Source organism: Thermobia domestica, chromosome 17 (genome assembly GCF_964235325.1).
Source record: "Thermobia domestica chromosome 17, izTheDome1.hap1.1, whole genome shotgun sequence".
Lineage (NCBI taxonomy): Eukaryota > Metazoa > Arthropoda > Insecta > Zygentoma > Lepismatidae > Thermobia > Thermobia domestica.
The window spans coordinates 140,798,654-140,822,889 of NC_137470.1; the positions used below are offsets into that span (position 1 = coordinate 140,798,654).

General features: G+C 37.3%; 1 protein-coding gene across 1 annotated transcript; it reads right to left on the reverse strand.

Annotated features, from left to right (window-relative positions):
- Nucleotides 1-283: 283 nt before the first annotated feature.
- Nucleotides 284-23,444, reverse strand: LOC145674198 (putative G-protein coupled receptor B0563.6). Its single transcript, XM_081744030.1, has 4 exons — nt 23,322-23,444; nt 15,335-15,422; nt 12,625-12,774; nt 284-1,268 (listed from the first exon to the last, which is right to left on the reverse strand). The coding sequence occupies exons 1-4, from the start codon at nt 23,442-23,444 to the stop codon at nt 385-387; spliced, it is 1,245 nt and encodes a 414-aa protein (XP_081600156.1). The 3' UTR covers nt 284-384.
- Nucleotides 23,445-24,236: the final 792 nt, after the last annotated feature.

Here is a 24,236-nt window from a genome sequence, read left to right on the forward strand (position 1 = left end):
GATTAGCACCTTTAATCACTAATACTACACTGGAGCTGGAGTCATTCTAGTTGTGCGCAACCTGACATATACAGTACCTTGCTTTTATGCACAACATGTGAATACAAATTGAATATTAGTGCCAGTACGTTAAATAATTGTCTACATAGTTTGTGTCTAATACTGACTTTACTATCGCCACATTGTCTCCAGCGTATAGTAAAAGTCTCTTTCCCACCTGTTCGGATTTCCTACAGTCTACGTGTGGTTGTGGCATCAGCCACAATGAGTTAAAATTCCCACTCAATCAGCTTTATCTACTTTGTTATGCAAATGTGTTGTAGTTTGACATGTATTACTGCTTAAGAACTGATAATTTGAAAATGTGTTTGAATCTACACCTAGTTATACAATAACACGTTCGGAAGAACTGTTACCTGGGCTGAGACCTTTTGCACAAGGAACATTTTCACTGCAACCGCACAACAGACAGTTCCATACTTTGGACAATTTTTGTAGTGATTTGTTGTGATGTACGGGAAGACATTCTTTCATAACTACAGTACTTGTTGCAGCTGGTGGAGTATTATTTGTGTGAGTTTGAACAGAAACGGATTTCTTTTTGCCCATTGATAAGCATGCTGGCAGGTTAAATGTTCTTACAAATGTATTCCTAAAATCTTCAGAGAACAAGCAGTAAATATAAAATGTCATGGAATAATTAGTAACTTCAAGGACATTAGCAACCGCACGAAACACTTGATAAGGATAATCAGAAATCCTTTTATCAGATAATGTAACATTAAGGATCACCATTGGCGAAACACATACGAAGAACAATATAGACGTGCTTCCTAGAAGTAACACAAGACGGCGCTCTTCTGCAAATTTCCTCGTATCGTCACCAGATGGCTTTAAAGTCATTTGTCTGCGTCGATTACAGGATCTTCGATATACCACCATGATTCTCACGTTCAGAGCAGCCAATAGGATTGTAGGTCCGATTTTAAACATTACTTCGAGTACCCAAATATATATTGAATAGAACGTGGATTCCATGAACTCTACATTTTCTCTTTTTTGGTATATGACTTCACCAGATGGAGAAAGACATGTTTTCATTTCCGCTCTGAAGACGTATGGCAAATAGAAGAAAAATGTGAACACTGGGATCAAAATCACTGATAAATGTGCTCGATGTGGTGAGCCTAAAGGTCTGGTTCTTCCTGGGTGACACACAGAAACATAACGCTCCAGTGTTAATGCTACTAACATCATAACTCCAACGCCTGTAATAGAAGAAAACATATAACATTACCCATCTCGAAACTAAAGGAAAATCATACATTTTAAAACATCATTATCAATCAATTTATATAATTCAGAACTATATAATCTCTTAAACATGGGATTCAAAAATTCACCTTTTTTTTACTTGATAGTTTGTTTTAATTAGGCTACCGTTTTCCGCATCGGAGGTAAATGGAACTTAAACCTACAATACAATGTGGACTCTGACCACATCAACTTTCAGCGAACATTAAACTAGTTCCTTTGGCGCCAAATGCAGAAATAAAATTCCTATATTCCACATCTATATGTCTACAGTCAGCTACAAAGAGCTCTAGCCGGTATACATTGTTACTAATGAATAAATATTTGTTGCTTAGCTTTCAATTACGATCCCAAACTTCCTATATCAAATAGAAAAACAGTTCCTCAATAACTTGTTGAGAAACTCCTCTGTCTCGTTATTTAACTAAATTTAGAAACTATAAAACTCCTTTCCAGTTACGTACCATAGAGGCCTTTCGACTGTTACCAAGAGTATTGTTCAGAGCAACATCAATATATTTTCCTACAAACTTCAACGATAAATGTTCGTATACGGAAAGTACAAGTAAACTAAAGCCGCTAGACACAACATATTGTATGTCCTTAATAACCTCGAAATAAATTACCGATTTGACTACTTTTTTTATTTGCAAGGTAAGTTTGTAACTTGCTGAAAGTCATATAGATATTAGATTTTCAGTTCTGAAGATTTTGACAGAAAAATATGCTTGGCATGGCTGTACAAGTTTCTAACAACTAACAAGGGGAGCTACCGACCCTGTTGACAAGAATCATCATGAAACTTTCTGAGATCAATGAGCATGTAAACAAATCCACAGGTTCGACGTGTGGCGTTTTTCAATCGTTCACAATTTCCGGGATAGGACATAGGAAGTAATGGCCCACCCACAATAAACACAAAATGGGAAACAATGCATCTGTGACCAATAAGACATTCTAGAGTCACCATAGACAATGTACCTAATAAAAAAGTGCACATGTCATGAACATACTTCACTCTCCGACACGGTAGTGTGATAAGACAATAGTATAGGCAAAGTAGATGTGGAAGTGAATATTAAGTGCAGGTAATGACAGTAGGACTAGTACAGTCAGGACTAGTAGACATATTAAGAACAGCTAAGTTCTGTCCAAAACATTATGAAACGGCGGAAGCGTATTGTGTGCCACGTATCCAGATCATTTCCACGCATAGCGAAACGTAGGTTATATTGTAGTGCACAGAAATGAATGCAAATGAAAGAATGCAACCTGAAAATGAAGATTATATCATGCAGGTGTATAACATAATTCTCATCCCGTATCCTTCCATGTATCGTGCAAACAGTTTATATTGACGGAAGAAATATACGTCCAGATGCTGGTACTACTTCATGGGTTTATGTGGTATTAGCATTTGGTGCTATTTCATGTATCTATTGCCGGAAGTTTTGGTGTTCTCACTTAAATTCGATACTAAAACCAAACGCTGGACGCCAAGGACATTTCTATTGGTTTCAATGTTTATAGGCGGTAGGTAATCCGTAGAATACATGTCAGCTTTTGATCCTCATAGTCTTGAAAGTTCTGATTCTACTAAAGTACTTTTCTTTACTTTTAACAGAAGAAATCGTTGTGGTGACATTGTGTGCGTCACTTCAAACTGTCGTGTATTACTCGTGGCACGGTCAGCTCTTGTAGTAGTAATGTATTTTTTTAAATGTAAAAGTCGTATATGAAGGTTTACTTACAAACACTATAGATATACCATATTGACTTGACCCTTAGTCTTGCGTTGCAAGCGCTGCTATCGGCTGAAGGAATTCCACTCGCTTTCTCTCGCTTAGCAAAAGCTGAACCCTTATTGGCTCAACGCGTGGGTGTGTGAGGATGTGAGCTTTAGTTCGCATTTTTGCCACAGCTCAAGACATTTTGGCAGCACAATAGATCAAATTTATGTATAGCATTGAAAGCGTACAATACAAGACTATTGTAAATGATCTTCTCGATTTCAAACTTTAATAACTGACGATTTTTATTCAAAATAACATTCAACTTATGTTAAACACAAGGAAATCTCGATGCCTAGTTACGCATTCTGCCACTAGGGCGACAGTAAATCAAGATGGGGAATAACAAGGAGAGGAGAACATTTTATGTTCTCGAATTTCATGTAAAACACTCTGTAGTTAGTGTAAAGAAAGTTTCAGAACGATATTCGGGTAGTATCTACCAACCGGGCAGTCAATTCGGAAGTATTACAGACAGTTTAGAAAAATTGGGTATATCTGCAAGAAGAAATTTACGGGCATACCAAGGTTAGATGAAGAAACAATTTATCGTGTGCTTGCAACTTTCGCCAGAAGTTCACAAAACTCAACGGTACGAGCTAGTAAAGAATTGCACATGAAACAGATAACAGTGTAAAAGATTCTGCGAAAACGTTTGAAATTTCATCCATGCTGATTGAAATTGTCGCTTAAATCTAGTGCTAGAAACAAGATACTTTAGTTTTGAATAGCGATACAAAACCTTATGGAAAGAGATAATTTTATCAAGTTAGTTCTGTTTATTGATGAGGCTACGTTCCGCCTATCGAGGAAAGTAAACACACAAAATGTGAGGATCTGGTCTTAGAAAAATATTCATGGTTATGAAGAACATACCCCTGATTCACCAATAGTGAATGTGCTTTATGTCGTCACCCGTGCGCAAGTGTATGACCCTATGTTTTTCGAGGAGAATACTATAAACGGACTTCTTTTTACCTTCACATGCTGCAGGTATGGCTTTTCCTACAACTGAAGGAGGACATGGAGAATTTTATTGTCCAGTAAGATCAAGTACACATTGGCACCAGGATGTCAGTAGGGATCTCAACAGAAATTTACGAACGAAACGAACAGAACGATGTAATTGTGAGGATCAGGATGTGATTTCTTCGCCTCCAATCTTTAGATATCACTCCGCGCGAATCATTTTTTTTTAAAAAAAAAAAAACAAGAGTATCGGACAACCTAACTAACAATTTACCTGAACTTTGAGTACACATTCAAGAAGCAGTTGCATTTATTGACGATAAGATATTACAAAAGTGTGACAAGAATTAGACCATTGTATTGATATGTGCCAAATTGCAAAAGATACGTATATTTAGATTTTTGACGTGGAACATAACATACATATATTCAGCTCACGTGAGTGTTATCATTGTTTTTCTGGGAAAGCGCGGTGGCTCAGTGGTAGAGCATTCACCTCCGGTGCTTGGGGTCCCTGGTTCGATCCCAGCTCGCGCCAAGTGGACTTTGTGGTGGACAAACACCGTGCTCGTGGGTTTTCTCGGGGTTTTCCCGTTTCCTCCCACTTTCTTCATTCCACCACTTCATTCATTTCTCAAAATCACCGTCTCCTTTAGCCTAACCGGCATAATCGTGGGACGTAAAACTTAAAGATTTCATTTCAATTCATTGTTTTTCTGTACTCAACCCACTCGTTTTCCAAATAAATTTTGCCAGCGTTTTCCCCATGCCATTGATGTTGGTTATCTTCGAACTACAGTATATTGTAGATGAACAGAAATTAAAATTTTAAACTTAAGCGTAATTTCAGGTTATATATCATTAATTGCGCCGTGTAATGTCGTATCCATATAATTTTGTTTAGCTCGATTAGATCTACGGATTTGTATACGTCTAATCTATGGGTATTTTCCCCGGTATTTGCAAATAATATCGTATTATCACGCATATGGCTCTATTCACTAACAAGCAAAACGTGCTAATATTTATAAACATTAACCACGTGCGTGTTACTACGAGTTACTACAGTAGCAGACGACAGCAACACCAGTGACGCCACTGGTCATGTGACAACGAAGGAACACCAGTGCCACCGCTACACTGGAGCAGCTATAAACTTAGGGGGACTAAAGCAATTACTATCAGTCTCCGGCTGGTCACCTCCACTCCTTCAGCTTGCTTGGAGCTCTAGAAGCTACGTAACATAAAGTCTTTAACTTGCTTGGATCTCTAGGACTCCTTTCCTGCTCACTTACTTTGCTCGAAACTCTGTGGGACTCCTAACTTCAGACACCCAGCTTGTGTAGAGTTTTGTGGCTTTTTAACCTCCCTCTGCTTTCATGGAGCACTGAGGGTCCATTCCACCTAGCTTGCTCGGAGCTCTGTATACAGGGTGGCCCAAAAGTAAGTATACAGTCCTGCATTGATCAAGTATAACATTATAGTTTATATATTTATTTGCTTCGGCTCTTCGAAGCTTAAGATGTAAATAAAAATACACTAAGAACAAATAATAAAGAAACTAAGTCTACCTGATGGATAATAATAAGAAATGATATAAAATGCGTTGAGCTGATCAGTACAGTACTGCATGCCTACTTTTGGGCCACCCTGTACCTCCTTTCCTAGGCTGCTTGGGCCTTGGGATATCTCTCTTTACCTAGTATTAGTGACCTATTTATATTAGAGTGATATTGTATTACACCATTTATAATAAGATTTTTCATAATAACATTCGGTAGTAGGAGAAATGTTCCCGTGTATGATTTAGCTCTTCCTATGCTCTGCCTATACCTGCACAAGCGAAATATTACAATATTTTGTACTTTTTAAATGTCAACACAATAAATCCTAGGAGGCCCAAGCTAATTAGCCCCCACGGAATGCCAAGCGGGTACTAATTGTATCCCAACGTTTTTTTTTTCTTTTGTGATATGTGTTCAGTAGTGAGAATTTATAAAGTTATCATTTTCGTCACTTTGGTAAACAATTTCGTCTTTCAAATTCTCAACATATTCCTCATCAGATGAAGAACATATGCAAGAAGTTCATATTCTAGTTGTTGTTCGATTAGGGCTGCACAGTTCATTCTGACGGTTTAGCTAGCATGTTATACAATCACACTCAATAACAAGTGACAAGTTCAATGTTTACTAATGTAATGTTACATCATTCTTCTCACAATTTATTATGTTACGAAGCGGTAGTACCAGCCCAAATGTGAAACAATGCGCATTGCAATAATTTAAATTATTACCAAGGATTGAAGAGTGGGGTACATTTTGGATTCTAATCAAAAATGGCAATTTTTTTTAACGAAAAATAACATTTTTATACAAGAAATATTTCATTGCTATATTCTTCACTTATTTCAAGTCAGCTATAAGAAAAAATGGAAAACTAACTGTCACTACTTACAAAGCTATTATAGACAAATATAAGTGGGTACAATTTGTATCGTTCTTGACCCTCCTAGGGTTAAATATGATTGCGAAATGCAACAAATACAGGAAACCATCGATACATGGTAAGCCGATATGCCATTTTCCAAGGATTTGATATTTTGTCTGATGGTGTAATTATATTAATCCTGAAAATGATACACTGATGTTGAACAAACAAAGTGTTAATGGAATGTTAAAAGAAACAAAAACATTTCTTTATTTATGATTTTTGACTTTGAACACCATTTCAAGGAACATTTCTTCAATTATAGATAGAAATAAATAAGTACTTACGTGTCGTATTACTTCTTAAGGTGTGGATTAAAATAGACTTACCTGAGCCTCTTCTGATTATATAAAGGTAACCTAGAAAGTCTGTCGCTTTTTCACCCATTACCTTCGAACATAGATGTGTCACCTAAGACGTACCTGGAAGATCAAAAATGGCCCCCATCGGCATCAACGACCTTCTGCCAACATTCTGGAAGGCCATAGATTCCATCGCTGTACAACTTGTTGCGCTGTGAAGCGAAGAATGTATCAAGTGCATTTTGCACTTCTACTAGGGATTTAAAATGACGTCCTCTAAAGTGATTGTCCAGGAAATGGAACAGGTGATAATCGGACGGCGCAATGTCTGTGGAGTATGGAGGATGCAATGCTGTTTCCCATCCAAGGCGTAGAATGGTATTCCGGATCATTCTAGCCACGTGGGCTTAGTGTTGTCCTGTAACAGGAGGACCCCTTTACGATTCAGAACATGGCTAAGCTGCTGACAGTACACAGTTGCATTGATGCTCTGACCAGCTGGTAGCGGTTCTCGATGCACGATACCGCGAGCAGTCCACCAAACACACAGGAGGACCTTCTTTTGGTGCAGTGCTAGTTCCGGCTGTTTTGAAACTGGGTCATTTGGTCCTAACCAATGATGTCGGCGCCGTGGAACTTCGTAAAGGACTCACTTCTCATCACATGTCAACATCCTGTCCAGAAATTGCTGCTTCCTCAGACAAGACAGCAAAGCAACACAAGTGTTTGCTTGTGTTGCCTTCTGGTCCGGAGTCAAATCATGTGGGACTCATCAACCCAACTTGTAGTGCTTCCCAAGCTGATGGAGGTGATGCCGAACGGTTTCTTCATTCAAACTAAATTGTAGTCTCAGTTTCTCATATGTCTGGCTACTGTTCGTCTCAATTACTGAATGAAGATCTTTATTTTTTACATGCGTTGGTCTTCCAGCACTTGGTACGTCTTCGAATGTTTCGTCACCGTCCTTAAACTTCTTAAACTACCACTGCACTGTCCGCGTAGTCATGACACCCTCACCAAAGACCTGTCATATCTCCCGCCCCGCTGCAGCGGCGTTTGACCCCAGTTTGAATTCCTACTGCATACACGCCTTATGACACTCTGTGAAGGTCCCATGTTCACTCTGACCTTACGTAAGTTCACAGTGTAACTGAACTGCTACAATCAGGTAGTATGTTGGATATACTCACACCAACCACTGGCTTTCGCCTTATCTCCATTCGCATTCAACTCATGGTGTGACGGCCAATGGAACATAGAGGTCCACAAAAAGCGAAAGAACTTTCTTGGTTAGCTTTATAGTTTACTTTTTTTTTTTTTTAATGAAACACTCATGCTACTATTTCCACTTAGAATTTAAAACTGAAGTTCCTAACATTATAATAAGATACAAAAATCATACTAATGTGATTTTTCGCTTTTAATTTCTTAGACGTTACTGGGAATATTAAAAACATTTTGCACAAAATAGTATAATGAATATCCCGGTACTTATCGGCTGATATCTTGGCAATGACAATGTTTGTGTCTAACATACTGCTGTCCAAACGTTTGAAAAGACTAAGAAACGAAAAACTAATATACGTAAAAAGAACAACTTTAAAATTATTAAGACAAGGCATTTCATTTCCGTATGATAAATCAATGTTTAAAGAAGATTGGTAAAGTCGAAAATGGATGTCTAAACACAGACAAATTAAACTGTATCCTCGTCAAAATAGCCATCTTAATTTTTAGCAACTTTCTCACAAATTCTTGACATTATACTGATTAACTGGTCAAAAAATTTGCTACGCAATTGATTTCAATTTGGCTCTATGCTGTCCCCAAATATTTGATACTAATTGCAAACGGGCTTTTTAGTTCTCTCTCTACATTATCCCTCACAATCTTGACTCAACTTAAGTAGGATAACCGTGGTGGCCATTTAATGATTCTTTTAATTCTTCGTGTATTTCTGTTCGAACAATAATCTTCGCATTTTATAAGCATTCTTTGGATTGCTGTCCTTTAGATATACAAAACTACAACCAATAGTATTTTATTCAGTGGCATTGAGTATGATCTTGCAGACATTTTAAATATCCTTAGTTTTGTAATGTCCTGCAGATTTTCACCAGGTTACCAGGTTTATTAACTCATAAACACCCATCAAATCACCTGCACCTAATAGTTGACACAACACACACTCCACATGTCCTCTTGTTTGCAGAGTGGTGCACAAACACACTTCTATTAGAATCAACTGCTGGGTCTCGGTACTACACTTAAACATGGACGTCAGAAAGGCTAAGTCAAACCAAATATTTCCTAATAGCGTTATACAGGCCTGCATATTTTACGAGTTTAAGCTTTGCTAAGAGACAGGGTTAAGGCGTTTGGAAGCGGCCCACCGAGTTCACTTTAAACGCTGTTAGCAAATGGAGAGGGATGCTGTGTTGCCACGTTTTTGTCTGTAGTTAATATTTTGTGTAGTTTTCCTAGCTCAATCTATTTCTCTCAGATTTATCTATTAATTTTGGTTTCTTAGTAGCTGTACTTCCTCCTATACCAAAGGACTGAAGACACATTTGTATCCTAGTATACAGTACTTGAGTTTTTCGTGTTTCATTTAAACCAGTGATGAGTTGTGGAGCAGTTAAATATCAACTCTTTTTAGATAAAACACTAATAAATTGTTTTGCTTTGTTGCGATGGATTTAGGTCTACCAGTAGGATTTCAGTTTTCATATGTACAGTCTGCGACAAAAGTTCTTTCCATTTCATGAAATTAGTTTCGTAAATAACTTCAGAATGGAAGGACAATTTGAGTACAGTTTTCTGTGAATTAAAAAAAAGTAATTTTCTGTACGTTGCAGTCATATCCCGCTATCCCTCCAAAAAAAAATAGCAAACTGAAAGAATTTTCGGTCATTGACTTCATGAGTCTCTCGTTTTCTAACAAGAGTTTATAAACATCATCCAACGATAAGTTGAAATTGTTCAAAATATGCCGCACACTCAAGGGTGCCGATTTTTCACTAAATTTGGGAGGCTCATTCAGATTCAAAAGGTATGTATATGAGGATTTTAAGACAAATTGCATTTAAATTATGCCAAATATTGTATATTCATAACTACAATAGGGGGCCCACATGAGCTTTCGGGGCCCAGGCCCCCGGCCGCCCCAGGATCGGCGTCCTTGCGCACACTCACGTAGATTACAGACATTAGATGTTAGTTCAACAGTAAGCAGCTTTTGCTTTGCCATTATAAATTGCACAGTATTTTGTAATGTACTTGTGAGACTATTTAAAGCAAATTGAATTACAAATGTGCGCTACCTGGATTTGTTGTAGTTACTTTCGACGACAAGTATTTCAATGCAACTAATGATACCTAATAACTGTAAAACAATTTCCAAAAGCATCAATATTTGAAAGGAAGAACGTTTTGGACATAATAGGCGAAGCTATTAAAACATGTAAACTCTCAAAAGAAGACAATATAAAAATAAAAAAATACACGCAGAAAGATTTTCTGTTTCCGATTTTGCTTAGTGCAACAAACGTGATTAAATACAAATAAATAACTTTTTTTTCAGATATTGTTTAGCGTAAAGTATTATTGACATGCAAAAATGTGACTGCTTCCAAACTTTTCGACAGTAGTGTACCAAAAATTCAAAAACCTTATACGAGATATCATGAAGTAGCACATCATGCGATACCCACACCATTCGTTACTAAAGTAAATAAAAAAGTAGTAGGCTCGTGGATTAATGAATTTATTCTCGTTTAGCCTACTGGTTGTCGGTACTACCTTAAACGAGAAGTCAGAAAGAGTAAGCCAAACTTAGGAACTGCTGATAGCGTTGTACAGGATTGCATACTTTACGAGCTTAAGCTATGATAAGGGACAGCGTTTATGACTTTGAAGACGGCACGTCGAGTTCACTTTAAACGCTGTTAGCAAATGGAGAGGCATACGGTGTTGTCACGTTTTGTCTACTTTGTTAAAGAAGAAAGTTCTGTCATCTGATCCCCTGTTCGCGCTACAGTATGTATGCTTAGCCACACCCGTTTAGCACACGGCAACGTCGCGTCCCAGGCTTCCTATAATTCGCCTAACCTGCACGCTATCAAATCTGTTCCACGTTTAGGAATATATATTAGTAAATCATGGAAAAATAACCCTGCATTTAGTAGGAATGTGATAATAAATAGACAGTACAACGGTGGTTTAACAAGTTTAGGAGGGGGAAGAATCCCTCAAGGAGTGACCATATATGAGATGTGCACAACACATGGCTAAACACGTAAGGCAATGGCTAAACACGTAATATTCAATTCTTGGACAGAACTCATTTGCCAACATATATCCTGGTTTGGTAAACGGCATGCAGTAGGACAATTTTCCAATTGTAGCTAAGAAATTGACATGAAAAAAATGAAGTGGTAGGCTCAAGAAAACTGGACTTTTGGTTTCCCGAAACCGGTTTCTGAAACCTCACTTCTTAAATCTGGTTCGGTTTTCTATGGAAAACGGTTCAGGTTTCTATCAAAAAATAGTTTAGCTCTCTATCAAAAACTGGTTCTGATTTCTATCGGAAATAAGTTAAGTTCTCTATCCGAGAAACGGTTCCGTTTCATATCGAAAACAAGTAAATTTCTCTATCAAAAGACCGGTTAAGTTTCTATCTAAAATTGGTTTAGTCCTCCGTTAAAACAGTTCAGTTTTCTATAGAAAACGAGTTATCTTTCGAAAAAGGTTCAGTTTTGTATCGAAAATGAGTTTTCCATTAAAAAAACCCGGTTTAGTTTTCTAAAATCAGTTTAGTTCTATATATATATATATATATATATATAACAGTTTTCTATGGAAAATCAGTTTAGTTCCCTATCAAAAATCTGTTCAGTCTTCTATCGAAAATCAGTTGAGTTGTCTATCAGAAAATAGGCTTCTTTTATTTTTCTATAAAACGTTTTCCTTTTCCATTAACATGTTTGGAAATAAGTACCACAAACACAAGAACGGATACCTTCTTCAGCGAAAATCACATTGGTTTTAGTAAAAATAAAAAAAAATGGAGAAAAGGCGAAATGGTTTTAATGGAAAAGCGAAATGTCTGTTTTTGGTTTCCTATTTTTCTTAAACCAATTTCCGATTTCTATAAGAACCAGCGTTTCCCATTCCTAAACAAATATATGTGCATCTTTGTTATTTCGTCAAAGGAAGAATATTTTTTGGACAGGACTTTGATATGAAATGAGAAGTGTGTTCTTTGCCATGCTTCACGACACTGCTATGATGGGTTGGCACTGCATAAACTCACTCGAAATAATCGAAAATCACTAAGGATCAACAGACGATGTGATTTGTTTCCTGAACTGTCGAGGTATCGTACACCATCAATTTCTGCCACATTTGCAGATTATCAACTTAGGTGCATACTTGCAATAATTGAATTGAGTGCAAGAAGAATTGTAGGACGTAGTACAATTGTTTGTTGAATGTAGATGCGTTATTCTGCTTCAAGGAACGATAAGACATCACTCATTCTGACACTATATACTCAAGCCACCGCTAGGGTCATTGACTACGCTATCGATGTTCTTATTTGCCTGGCACCACTGTCTTTTATCAACGTCAGATTATCTGCCAGCCCCTTCTCTCTCATTGGACAGCAAACTGTGATGGAACAGAGCACTCAATGTAAATGACTATTCTTTTTTTTTTTTTTTTAAATATATGGCAATATTAAGTAAAATGAAACTTACCTAGACAAGCATTTCCAAAAAAGAGTTCTAAGTGAGTGTGGTAGAACGCCTGCGGCATGTTCGTCCAGGGACCAACTTCTTCGTGGATCAGAACTCGTATTCCAAAAGGAATAACAAAGATGATAGCAAGAAGAGCTGCAGCCGAATATCCTAGAAAGAAAGAAAGATAATATAAAGTAAATTAAATGCAGTTTATAGTGTCAAATTTGTTAAAGCTACAACAGTAGTGGTAAAAGAGTTAGCGATAGAAGAAAATAAACAATTAAATTTGCACAGAACCTTTTCGCAACGGAAATTTATGCTTAATGGGAATACATAATGCAGCAGAAACAATGGACGTTGTTGTTACCAGTTGATGGTTGTTTATTTTCTGCAAGCCTTAGAGAAAATCCAGCAAATTAGTGAGTCTGGCTGCTAACGCCTAATTATCGTTTTACAGAACTATAAAGTGCTGAACACTGACAGAGTGAATTTATCCTGCAAAGTGCTTCTGAGGAGTGACGAAGCACATTTTCAAGTTTTATGAACTGTACGCTGTTACGATACATGACTCCCAAGATTGGCCTTTGTATGATGAAAGTATTACAATTATTGAGCTGTGTCGATCATGAACATAAAAGGGCAGTATTCTTTCAACGATGATAGAGGAGAAATATGTGTTGTTATAACTGAAAATTATATGCTTTGCGCCTGTGATTTCAACATCTGATAGTCTATGGTTCGAATTAGTATTGTTGTGCTACTGCGCCTATTTCTGTCAGCAGAAGTCTTATTGCTTAACAATCTTAGCAAGATTAGCAAATCACAGCGCAACAGAAATAATGCAACAAATAATTATAACTGTTATGCCTACTATCGCAAACTTAAAAGAAAAATGAGTTGCGTTGAGGCAAACCGTTACGGAATGAGACCTCAAATGTGAGTTCTGCGTTCTTTCTCGGTTTCACGTTTCGGATGGTCTCGTTTCCCCTAATCATTCTTCTAAATAGCAACTAAGTGATTTTTTTTCCGACAGATTAATCGAGAACTAAAAGCATGCGTAGAAAAATATTACACGTCCCCACTAACCACGTATAGGTTCACCTTAATGTCAAGTTGGGTCAAATAGATCATAATAGTTCTATTGATCACAAACACCATACACTATCCTTGGGATTATTTATTTATTTTTGTTAATAAAAATCAAATGAAGGACAAGTACAGCCGGATTAATGTCTTCTTGTGTACATTACTTCTAGGTGAACTACCTAATCCAACATAAAAATACACAACCAAGAGGAAGAAGAAAAGGAACTGAAACATTAAGATATTTCGGTAGTATTAATAATTACTCTTGACACGTAATGCTGCTTTTATGCAAGAACCGAGCAGAACGTTTTGACTCCAGAGACACTAAACATTTTGCGGACATAATTTGTCGTTACGTGATGCCGTTATGCTGAAAAAGTTTGAAGTCCTGATTCCGAATTCCAAGTTCGTTCATCGATTGTTTTTTTTTCTCTGAATAGAGTCAAAAGCAAAAAAAAAGAAAAAGTTTTTTCCTAACGTCGTAATTTATATGCAAATAGATGAAAGTCTTTTCTTCCTATCGGGAAATAGCCTTATTTGAACTATTTTAAACGTGTAAATTAATCCTACTCTTTTACCTTAGGATGCGCGTTTCAATTAAAATAGAATGACGAGAACCCAGTTTGAACCCAGTTCGACCCCAGTTTGACCATGTTTTCAAACGCTTCCCGTTTTCCTCGTCTAATCGCCTCCGTATGATTTCATCTTCCTCTGTTATTCTTACAAGCAGAGGGTACGATACCAGGACTCTAGTTGCGCAATGAGAGTTATATATTCTTAAAGAGCATCAAGTAGTTAGTCTAGGGCAAACACAAAAAATAAAGCGTTTATCCCGTTTCTTTTATGTATTTGGGAAGGGGACAGCGATTCAAATGACATGTTCAAGTTACACAGTTGATGTAGAGAGTAGAAAGGATCGAATGATCCAAACAAAAGCAGTTTGTACATTGAGCAAATTTTACAATGGCCTTTGACTCGCAGTGATAACACAATTCATTGGTAAAGGGGTGTCTGGAATGCAGTACTAAATGGGTGTCTGGAATGTTTCCGGTTCAATATCCAGGTATCCCGCTTTGTAAAAAGCAAATCGAACCATGTTGCGCAACGCGGGAGAACAGAACTGATACACCGTAAACTATTGGAGATTCAAGAGCTTGTCACGGTGACATATGTTAGTTTCCTGGGAAAGTACAATTGTGTCAGTGACGAACTTGACAAAGTTCTTGCAAGGACGGGAACAGTACACGTCCAAGGGCTGCACTAGTCTTGTGCATCCAGTTGGGACCAGTTTCTTCGTGAATGTAACATTCACAAGAACAAATTTGTCGGAAATCTCGTTGTTGTAAAATGTGCACATTGTACAAATTGTTTTTGTTTGGATCATTCGATCCTTTCTACTCTCTATATCAACCGCGTGTCTTGAAAATGTCATTTGAATCGCCCTTACCTTCCCAAATACATAGAAGAGAAGGGAGAAACGCTTTCTTTCTTGTGTTTGCCTAAGACCCTCATGTTATATTCAAAGTCCCATAACTTTTTCCCTATTAACGGACTATAGCTAATAACTTGGTAATTAACTAACTACTTGATGTCCTTCAAGAATATATAACTCTTATTGGCAACTCGAGTCCTGGTATCGTACCCTCTGCATGTAAATCTTTCCTTGGACGTATCTTCTTTCCTAACTTTATTCGTTTCCTCGCTCGCTTTGTATGCTTTATGTTGAAAGACTACGTTAGAAACAATAAGGAAATTTTATGTTTTGCATTAATGGAATGAAATGATTTTCTTTAGATTAACGTCATTGGCTCTACTTCTTAACCATAATTATTTATGTTCTAAGATAATTCTATTTAAAAAGTTTGAAAAGTTCCATAGTTGTAACTTACGAGCAATGACACAATTTGTAACAAAACTTAAAACTGTATATGTCCATACCTGTAAAATACCAATAATAATAATAATAATAATAATAATAATAATAATAATAATAATAATAATAATAATAATAATAATAATAATAATAATAGTTACAAAAATACCAAAAACACCCTTTTTATTTTTTAACCATATCATGTATGTGCTAAAATGATTCTATTTAAATAGTTTCAAAAGTTTCGCAGTTGAAACTTACGAGGAATGACACAATTTGTAACAAAATTTAAAACTCTATATTTCCGTACATAAAAAATAATAAATTACAAAAGTACAAAAACACCCTCTTTATTTTTTAACTATACCATGTACGTGTTAAGATGAATGTACAAAAAAAGTTTCAAAAGTTTCATAGTTGTAACTTTTGAGCAATGGCACAATTTGTAGAAAACCCTAACATTTGTTTGTATGCCCATTAATGTTTGACAGTTTAGCCTTTTGCAAGGTTCCTTAAAATCAACTGAAAGAACAAAAATGAAGCTTTCATTTGACACCTGGATGAGCCCAATAACTTCAAAAATGAGGAAGTTATAGTAATTTAGATTCATGATGCTGAGTGACAAAAAGTGAAATTGAAGCAAAATTCACATTTTTCAAAAATTTCCGGTCCATTTATCATCCAAAAAATTCGGAAAAAAATAATTTAGCATAATTTCATTGGTTCATGTTTTAAAATTAGGTGATTTGACATGAAATTACCCTATTTCGTCAGCACCGTGAATTTCACTGGACAAAGCCTGCGATAATTTGCCTAACAAAGAGAGTGAATGCTACAAAGGAATTCCAACTGTGCGATAATTTCAGGTGTTTTCGAGAAGTGGTAGTCTATGTATTTAATTTTGTTCTCAATGTCATTTGTAGAGAAACATTTTTGTGACACACAAATAGCGGCTGCATCATCGGGAATTTAGCGAGTGTACAACTGTCTTCACTTGATTTAAGTTAGCAGCATAATACGACACAGCTTGTAGCCGCAAGCCCGATTGGGTTAAAACTGATTGCAACGGTACCGGAACATTTTTCACAACTTTGCGAAAGATACGTACCGCGATGGAGCTTTCACAAATTACGTTTTATATACGAGTGTCTACTGTCATCTGATTGTAAACTCCAAACTGAATAAACCACAAACTGAATGTCACAATAAAACTCCAAACTGAAGGAAAACAATTGTATAACGAGAAACGAAGCCCTCACAATGCAGTGTTACCAAGCCAATGAAGAACGACATGAACTTTTGCACCGACCCAATATCAATTGTACCCTTAGTCGTTTGAGAAAGCTGCTGAACAACACAGGTGTCTAATTTGAGACTTAACATATTCTATTGTTTTCTTATGTAACGAAGGACATGTGCATGTTTTTTTTTTCAGCAAATAAGCATCAGTAGTACAAAATGTATAAGAATTGTTAATACCTATTTATTTTTCACTTACCCTGTAGATTATAACGGTATTAAAAGATTATAGTAGTATTATTCTTTGTAATGTGATAAGTAAACCTGACTTTATAGAGACTACACAAAACCACCAAGTTATATTAAATTAAGACAACATACTTTTAATTTTAGAAACAAGAAAAAATCAAAATTTTATAGCAATAAACCTAACGTTTTAGTGTGCAGGGTAAAAGAAGTTGTCAATTAGTTGATTATTTGTGGTAGCAACGAACTATAAACGTTCAGCTAATCAATATATTTTCATTAGTTGTAAAAGGTCTTAAGAAATATTATAAAAACAATATTTGTCTCTGACATATTGATTTCCGTTGGTTGCTCGATTCTCTAAGTAGCCAGACGATCAACATCCACAACGGATATAAAATATTTTTTCCTTTTCATTTCGTTAAGTAAATAGCTTTTAAGACAAAGAAAAGGGGAAAAAATGTTTTGCAAAAAACAGAAAATTCTTCTCGGAGTCCTGAAGTCTGAAACAAATAGACGAGAATGATAATCTATTCGGATGTTTTCTGAACGTATTTGAAAGATGCAAAATTATTTCTTCTGCAAATGAAATGAAATATTTCAGTTTTACGTCCCAGGCTAATGTCGGCTAGGCTAAAAGAGACGATAATGATAAGAAATGAATGAAATGATAGAATGAATGAATGAAGCGAGAGGAAACGGAAACAACCCGAGAAAAAGACGAAGACGGTGTTTGTCCACCACAAAGCCCACTTGGCGCGAGCTAGGAACGAACAAGGGACCCCACACATCAGAAGTGAACGCTCTACCACTGAACCACCGTGTCCCCGTTTCTCCTTCAAGATCCATGGTGTAAAAAGGTATGTATGACGAGTGATACTTGCCTATCTCTCTGATTAAGTGGCTACTCGTTGTATATTTACTGTACGAGGTCACGGGTTCAATTAACCGGCGATAGTGGTTTACTGAGATTTAGTTATAGGTAAGAACGCAGATAATAGCACAAATTAATCAATCTAGAGTTACAGTATTCTTCAAATTGAAATAAATTAACCTCTCAAGCCGGCAATTAAATATCAATCAGCCACTGCGAAAGACGGTAATTTTAAATCAACAAAACATCAATTTTTGCATAATGTTACAAAATCAAACATAATTTCATGAAATCAGAACGAAAAGCAACAGACTGCAGTCTACTCTTGATTGACATGCGTTTTCATTCATGTGAGAAAACAACAAATGGAAAATATGCATAATTTCATCACTACTACACGGGACGTATACGTATACGTCAACCATCTCTAAACGAACTATGAGGATCCGTACACATGTACGTCAAACTGACTTAAACAGTTAACGAGAGTGTATTATTGAATTGAGAAACCATAGGAGTCTAGATTACAAGTTTAATTGAGTTGCTGCAAATTATTCATGAAATAACTATGAAATGCTACGAAGAAGGCATAAATCGAACCAATAAAAAATACCCAACAAAACTTTCATAAATTTTCAATAATGTTTTATATACCTTTCAAAGATGGCAGTATATAAATACTCTCATTGAATTCACACGTATTTTTGTTTTAATACTTTCGCTCTAGAGTTATATAGCTATGCAAATTCCAGCTTCCTGTAGGGTTAGTGCTCTTCAAAAATATGTATACCAGAAAGTAAAAGTGAAAGCTAGACATGCAAAATATATGGTAAAATGAAATAAAATTGTTTCATTTTACGTCCCACTGTTCTGCAGTGTGGCATAAAGGAGAGGGTGATTATGAAAATGAATAAAATGTTAGAATGAAGAAGGTGAAAGGAAACGGGAAAATCCCGAGGAAACTCACGAACACTGTATTTGTCCACCACAAAGCGCACTTGGTCTGAGATGGGATCGAATCAGGTACCCTACACACCTGAGGTGAACGCTGTATCACTAAGCTACCGTACCCCTATTTTTTCTTCAAGATCCATGATATAAAAAGCATGCGTTACGAGTGGCACTAGCCCATCTCTCTGGTCGTGTGTTTAGTGTATGAGATCACAGGTTCAATTACCGGCAATAGTGGCTTACTGAGCTTTAGTTCCCACTTGAAATTGTACGTGAGAATGCTGAAGATAGCACAAATTAAAAGTAATCAATTAACGAGCTACTGTACTCTCAAAATTGAAACAAATTAACGAGGGTATCGAACTGAGTAAGCCAATAGTAGTCTAGATTATAAGTTTAATTGAATTCCTGCAAATTGTGATACACATAATATATGTATGTAATAACTGGGTGCATAATTGGGTGGAATTCACCCCCCTGGGAAAATCTTCAATTTGTACACTGATGACATGAATACGGTATGCGCCAAAATATACAGTACTGAAACTTGCGCATCTCGAACAGGTGGTTGAGTTTCAGCGGCACAGATCCAGCACGTGTTCGTAGTAGTGAAAAAGGAAGTTGTGTTGTGCAGTTGTTGTTGGAAATGTCTCTCTTGACGGAGGAAAAAGTATTCATAGTTGAACATTATTTCCGCTCATACTGAGGCAGTCGTGAAGGTGGACCGAGCCTGAATAAAAGCAGAACAATTCCGAGAGGAGTTTAAGAAGACACCACTAAGTAACATAGTTATGCTGTCTATTGTTACGAAATTTCGCTATTCTAGTAATTTACTGTGTCAACGAAAGGGGAAGTTTGGCCGACCAGTAACTGTTTCGACAAATGAAAATCACGCAGGCTGCATTCGCTCCAACGAAGTCTATGACGAATGGCCTTGAAACTAAACGTCAGCGGTACGTCCGTTCGCTGATTTTTTAAGGACATAGGTGGATTTTCATACCGTATTCAGATTGGACAACGCTTGACAGAGCCAGATATGCCAGCCAGGATGGTGTACAGTGGAACATATTTGGCCATGGTGTACGAGGATCTAGATTTCTTGAAGAATGTGTGGTTCTCCGACAAAAGTCACATTCACTTGAACGGCTACATCAATCGCCAGAAACTCGCTTCCTTGGTTTTGAGTGGCCAGATATTATTGTCCGGAAACCGCTACATAGTACACGTATGACGATATGGTGTGCCATCTCAGCACACTGTTTATTAGGCCCCTATTTCGTCGAAGCTGATGAAGGCAACGCTCTTACCGTCAACCAAGGACGCTACAGGGATTTCGTAATCGAGCCATTTCTTCAGGATTTGAGAAGGTTCTGTCGTGCAAGGAACACTCAGATGAATAGACAGTTGTATCAACAGAACGGGGCGACCAGACGTACGACTTGAGAATCTCTAGCCATGCTGCAGGAAAACTTTCCAGGATGAATCATTTCACGTGATACTGACTTCCCATACCCGTCCTATTCCCCGATTTTACACCACACGATGCCTACTTGTGCGGAATGTTAGAGGAGAGTGTGTTCAACTGTGAAGATCCACCAAGAACTGTGCCTGCATTACGTGAGCAAGTCATCTCCTTTTGCAGGAATCTGAAGCAACTTTTGTTTCAGGATATGTTTGAGAAACTGTTTGAACGATATGAACACTGTCTACAGCTAGACCGTGCACACTTTGAACACTTATATTACGCACATCGTGATAAATCAACACGTTAACTGTGTATGTATGTATGTACACCCTCCATTCCAAAAGAAACCGAACATTTAAAAAAAAACAAAAAAGCAATGTACATTTTGGAACAAATCATTTTTATTAATCAATCTATTCCCCTTCTGCATCGATACACATATTTGCACGCTCCAACAAGTTGTCAAACGACTTCTCCATGTCCTTTATTGGAATGGTCTTTAGGACGGCGGTCGTCGCCTTCTGAATGGCATCAATCGATGCGTGCCACTTTCCTTTCATCGCCAAATGCAGTTTCGGGAACAGATAGAAATCGCACGGAGCGAGATCTGGTGAATAGGGCGGATGATGCAACCGAATAATGTGATTTTTGACCAAAAATTCAGTTACAAGTCGCGAACGATGTGATGGTGCATTATCGTCCAAAAGAGTCCAACTGCCGATTTCGCGATATTCGGGCCGAATACGACGAATTCTTGCCAGCAAACGCTTCATGACGCCCAAGTAAAACTCTCCAGTGACTGTCTGGCCGGGCTGAACAAATTCTTTGTGGATAATTCCTTTTGAATCGTAAAAACAAATCAGCATCACCTTAACTTTTGACTTCACAAAGCGACTTTTTTTGGGTGTTCCTTCATCCGGCGCTCTCCATTCAGCACTTTGCCGCTTTGTTTCGGGCTCATATTCAAAACACCACGTCTCGTCACCAGTTACAATCGATTTCAAGAAGTTTCGATCCTGCCGAGCACTTTTAACGATGTCTTTGCAATGCGCAATTCGAGCAACTTTTTGGTCTTCGGTTAGTTTGTGTGGTACAAACCGCGAATTAACCTTCTTAAGGCCCAAAACTTCGGTCAAAATGCGGTTGTTTGAGGAATGCCTAATTCCATTTCAATAACTTTCACCGACGATTTTTTGTTATGTTTGATGAATTCACGCACTTTTTCGATGTTTTCTTCCGATAATCCGGTTCTGGGACGGCCTGATCTTTCGTCATCATCCAGCGTCTCTCTACCCGATTTGAATCGCCTGAACCACTCGTAAACTTGCGTACGGGATAGACACTCATCACCATATGCATTTTGTAGCATTTGATGCGTTTCACTAAAAGTTTTACCCAGTTTAACACAAAACTCAATTGCAGCTCGTTGTTTGAAACTCATTTTCCGACCGATGTACACAACACACTGACAGTTGAAACGCAATAACTTTGTTGCCGTGCATCCAAATGTCATGACATTTATACCAGTTGTCAATGAGGGACTACGCCATCTACCGGTAAAATATCCCAACAGATGGCACTAGTGGTACTATTTGTTTTCAAAAGTTCGGTTTCTTTTGGAATGGAGGGTGTATGTATGTAATGCGTATGTTAATTTCTTCTGAGGAGAAACAAACTTACAGATGACAATAATGTAATTTTGTTCATATTTCAATTTCAGTACTGTATATTTTGGTACATACTGTACTTTTAACTTGCCGGTGGCACTCATACTACCAAAAAAAAAAAAAAAAAAAAGAGAGAGAAAGAAAATGCATCCGCATTAGTAACGAGCTATATTATTGACAATCGAAATATAACGCAAAGTCTGAAGAAACACAGGTCACGAAATTCGCCTGAGAGAAAATGTGAAGTTGAGAAGTGCGGTGGAAAGTTTTGACAAGAAATGTGTGAGGCGTGGAAGTTGGGAAAGGAAAACTTCATCAAGTGTTTACTTTAATGTATTGTTCTAGAGTTTCAAGCACGGTAGAGAGAAATACAAAGTCAAGTGTATAACAAAGAAATGAGCAAAGAGAGAGAAAAAAACCTGTGCCTTGGCTTCGCATATTCTTCCATGTTGATGTGCCCTCAATTTACAAACTCCATCGATTTGTCACTCTTGTTAACCCCGGAAGCCATCATTTTATCTCAAAGGTGATTAACGACTTCTATGAATTCTGTCTTGGAAGGAAAAGTAACGGAGACGCTCGGGTAAGAGATCATTTCAAATTAACCCTAGCTCTTAATCTCACCGTGACTCTTGTGATGCTTCACTTCTCACTCCACGAATGGATAACGGAGTGAGAAAGATATTCTTGGAGTTTGTTGAGTGGCGTAGACTAAGAGACCTCGTTAGCAGAGTGATCAGGACAAAAGATTGACACACGGGATAATTTTAGATGAGAAGGTAAAGTTGAAACTTATATAGTTTCAAGTTATCAGGAGTCTAGGATTCATTGGTATTTTAAAATGTTATTGTAGTAGTCTAAAATTAAGTATATACAAGGTTCATTCAATAAATAAAAGGAAAAGTTGTGTGAAAATATGAAACTTTTACAAAATTTGTGCTTTTTTTGTTATTTTTTTGTGGTGTCCTAGAACTATTATCAGATTGGCCTGGCACGCCTGACTTGTAAAAGGGGTTCTGGGAATCAGTGTGAAACAAGACGACGGCACTATTGCATTTTTGCACCTATCACTGAACTCGCTCCTGCTTCAGAAACAAAATGGGAGAATTTTATGAAAGAGATCTCATTTATAGCTAACAGTTAGTGTACGCGCCTTTGCCGTAGGAGACCCGAATACGATTCCTGAATGGAGTTCATGTGATTCGGATCCCATTTTAAGTTGTAGGTTCACGTTTCATATGACCTCGCTGCTGAAAGGGATCCTAAACTCAAATAAAATAATGGAGCACGGTGGCTCAATGGTAGAGCGCTTACCTTTGTTGCGAGAGCTCCATTGTTCCATCCTCGGCCAAGTAAGTTTACCCTAGTAGCAGAGACAACGTGTAAACTGCTTGCTGTAAGTTTGACTTGCAAGTCACCCAAGCTTGCATCCAGCATGATTGGAAAACGTGCAAGCACACCGCAATCTGGAATCCAGTAACGAAGTTACATGCGGACAACCTTGCGTTCAGTGTTCCATTTAAGCTTGACGCAAGCGTTTAACAAGTGAAGTCAAGTCAGTAGCCAATGAACGGCCAGTGATGCTATGATGCTCTGCGAAGAATCTAAAGCATCGCTTGCAAGTACAACAAACGGCAAGTTGTATGAAAGCATGCGTTTCAAGTGCAAGCGTAGAAAGCCAAAAGCCAACGATGCGCCAACTGTCCGAAAGCTTTCTTGCTACTAGGGTATGGTAGACAACATCGTGTCTGTGGGTTTTCTAGAGTTACTCCTCTTTCCTCCCACATTCTCATTCCAGTAATTCTTCCATCATCATTCACTTGCCTAAATTATCGTCTCGCTTAATCTAAAAGGGTATAATCGTGGGACGCTAAACCGAATGATTTCATGCCCTTTTCATTTCATTTTCAAAACAAATAATTCAGTGGAAGAAAAATTCATAGCCAATTTTTAATTCGAAGTAAAATATAATACTTTACTGTTTTCTTAGTGCGATTTTTAAATGATAGTATAACGTTTTACTAAAGTAACAATTTAATTGTATAGTCAGTAGCAAAAGTTCTTTCTGTTTGATGAAATCGGTCCCGTAAATAACTTCATAATGGAAGAACAATTTGAGTACAACTTTCAGTAAATTGAAAAGAATACAATTTTTTGCATGTACCTGCCATACCACCGTTGTACGTACTAGTCATACCATCGCTTTTCTCAAAATAGATTTTTCTAAAC

Coding starts and splice junctions, on each gene's coding strand:
- LOC145674198 (XM_081744030.1), bottom strand. CDS start 23,444: ATGCTGGATGCAAGCTTGGGTGACTTGCAAGTCAAACTTACAGCAAGC. Junction 12,775..15,334: donor GAAAGATTTACATGCAGAGG/GTACGATACCAG, acceptor CTTTCTTTCTAG/GATATTCGGCTGCAGCTCTT. Junction 1,269..12,624: donor TTTTGGAAATGCTTGTCTAG/GTAAGTTTCATT, acceptor CTTCTATTACAG/GCGTTGGAGTTATGATGTTA.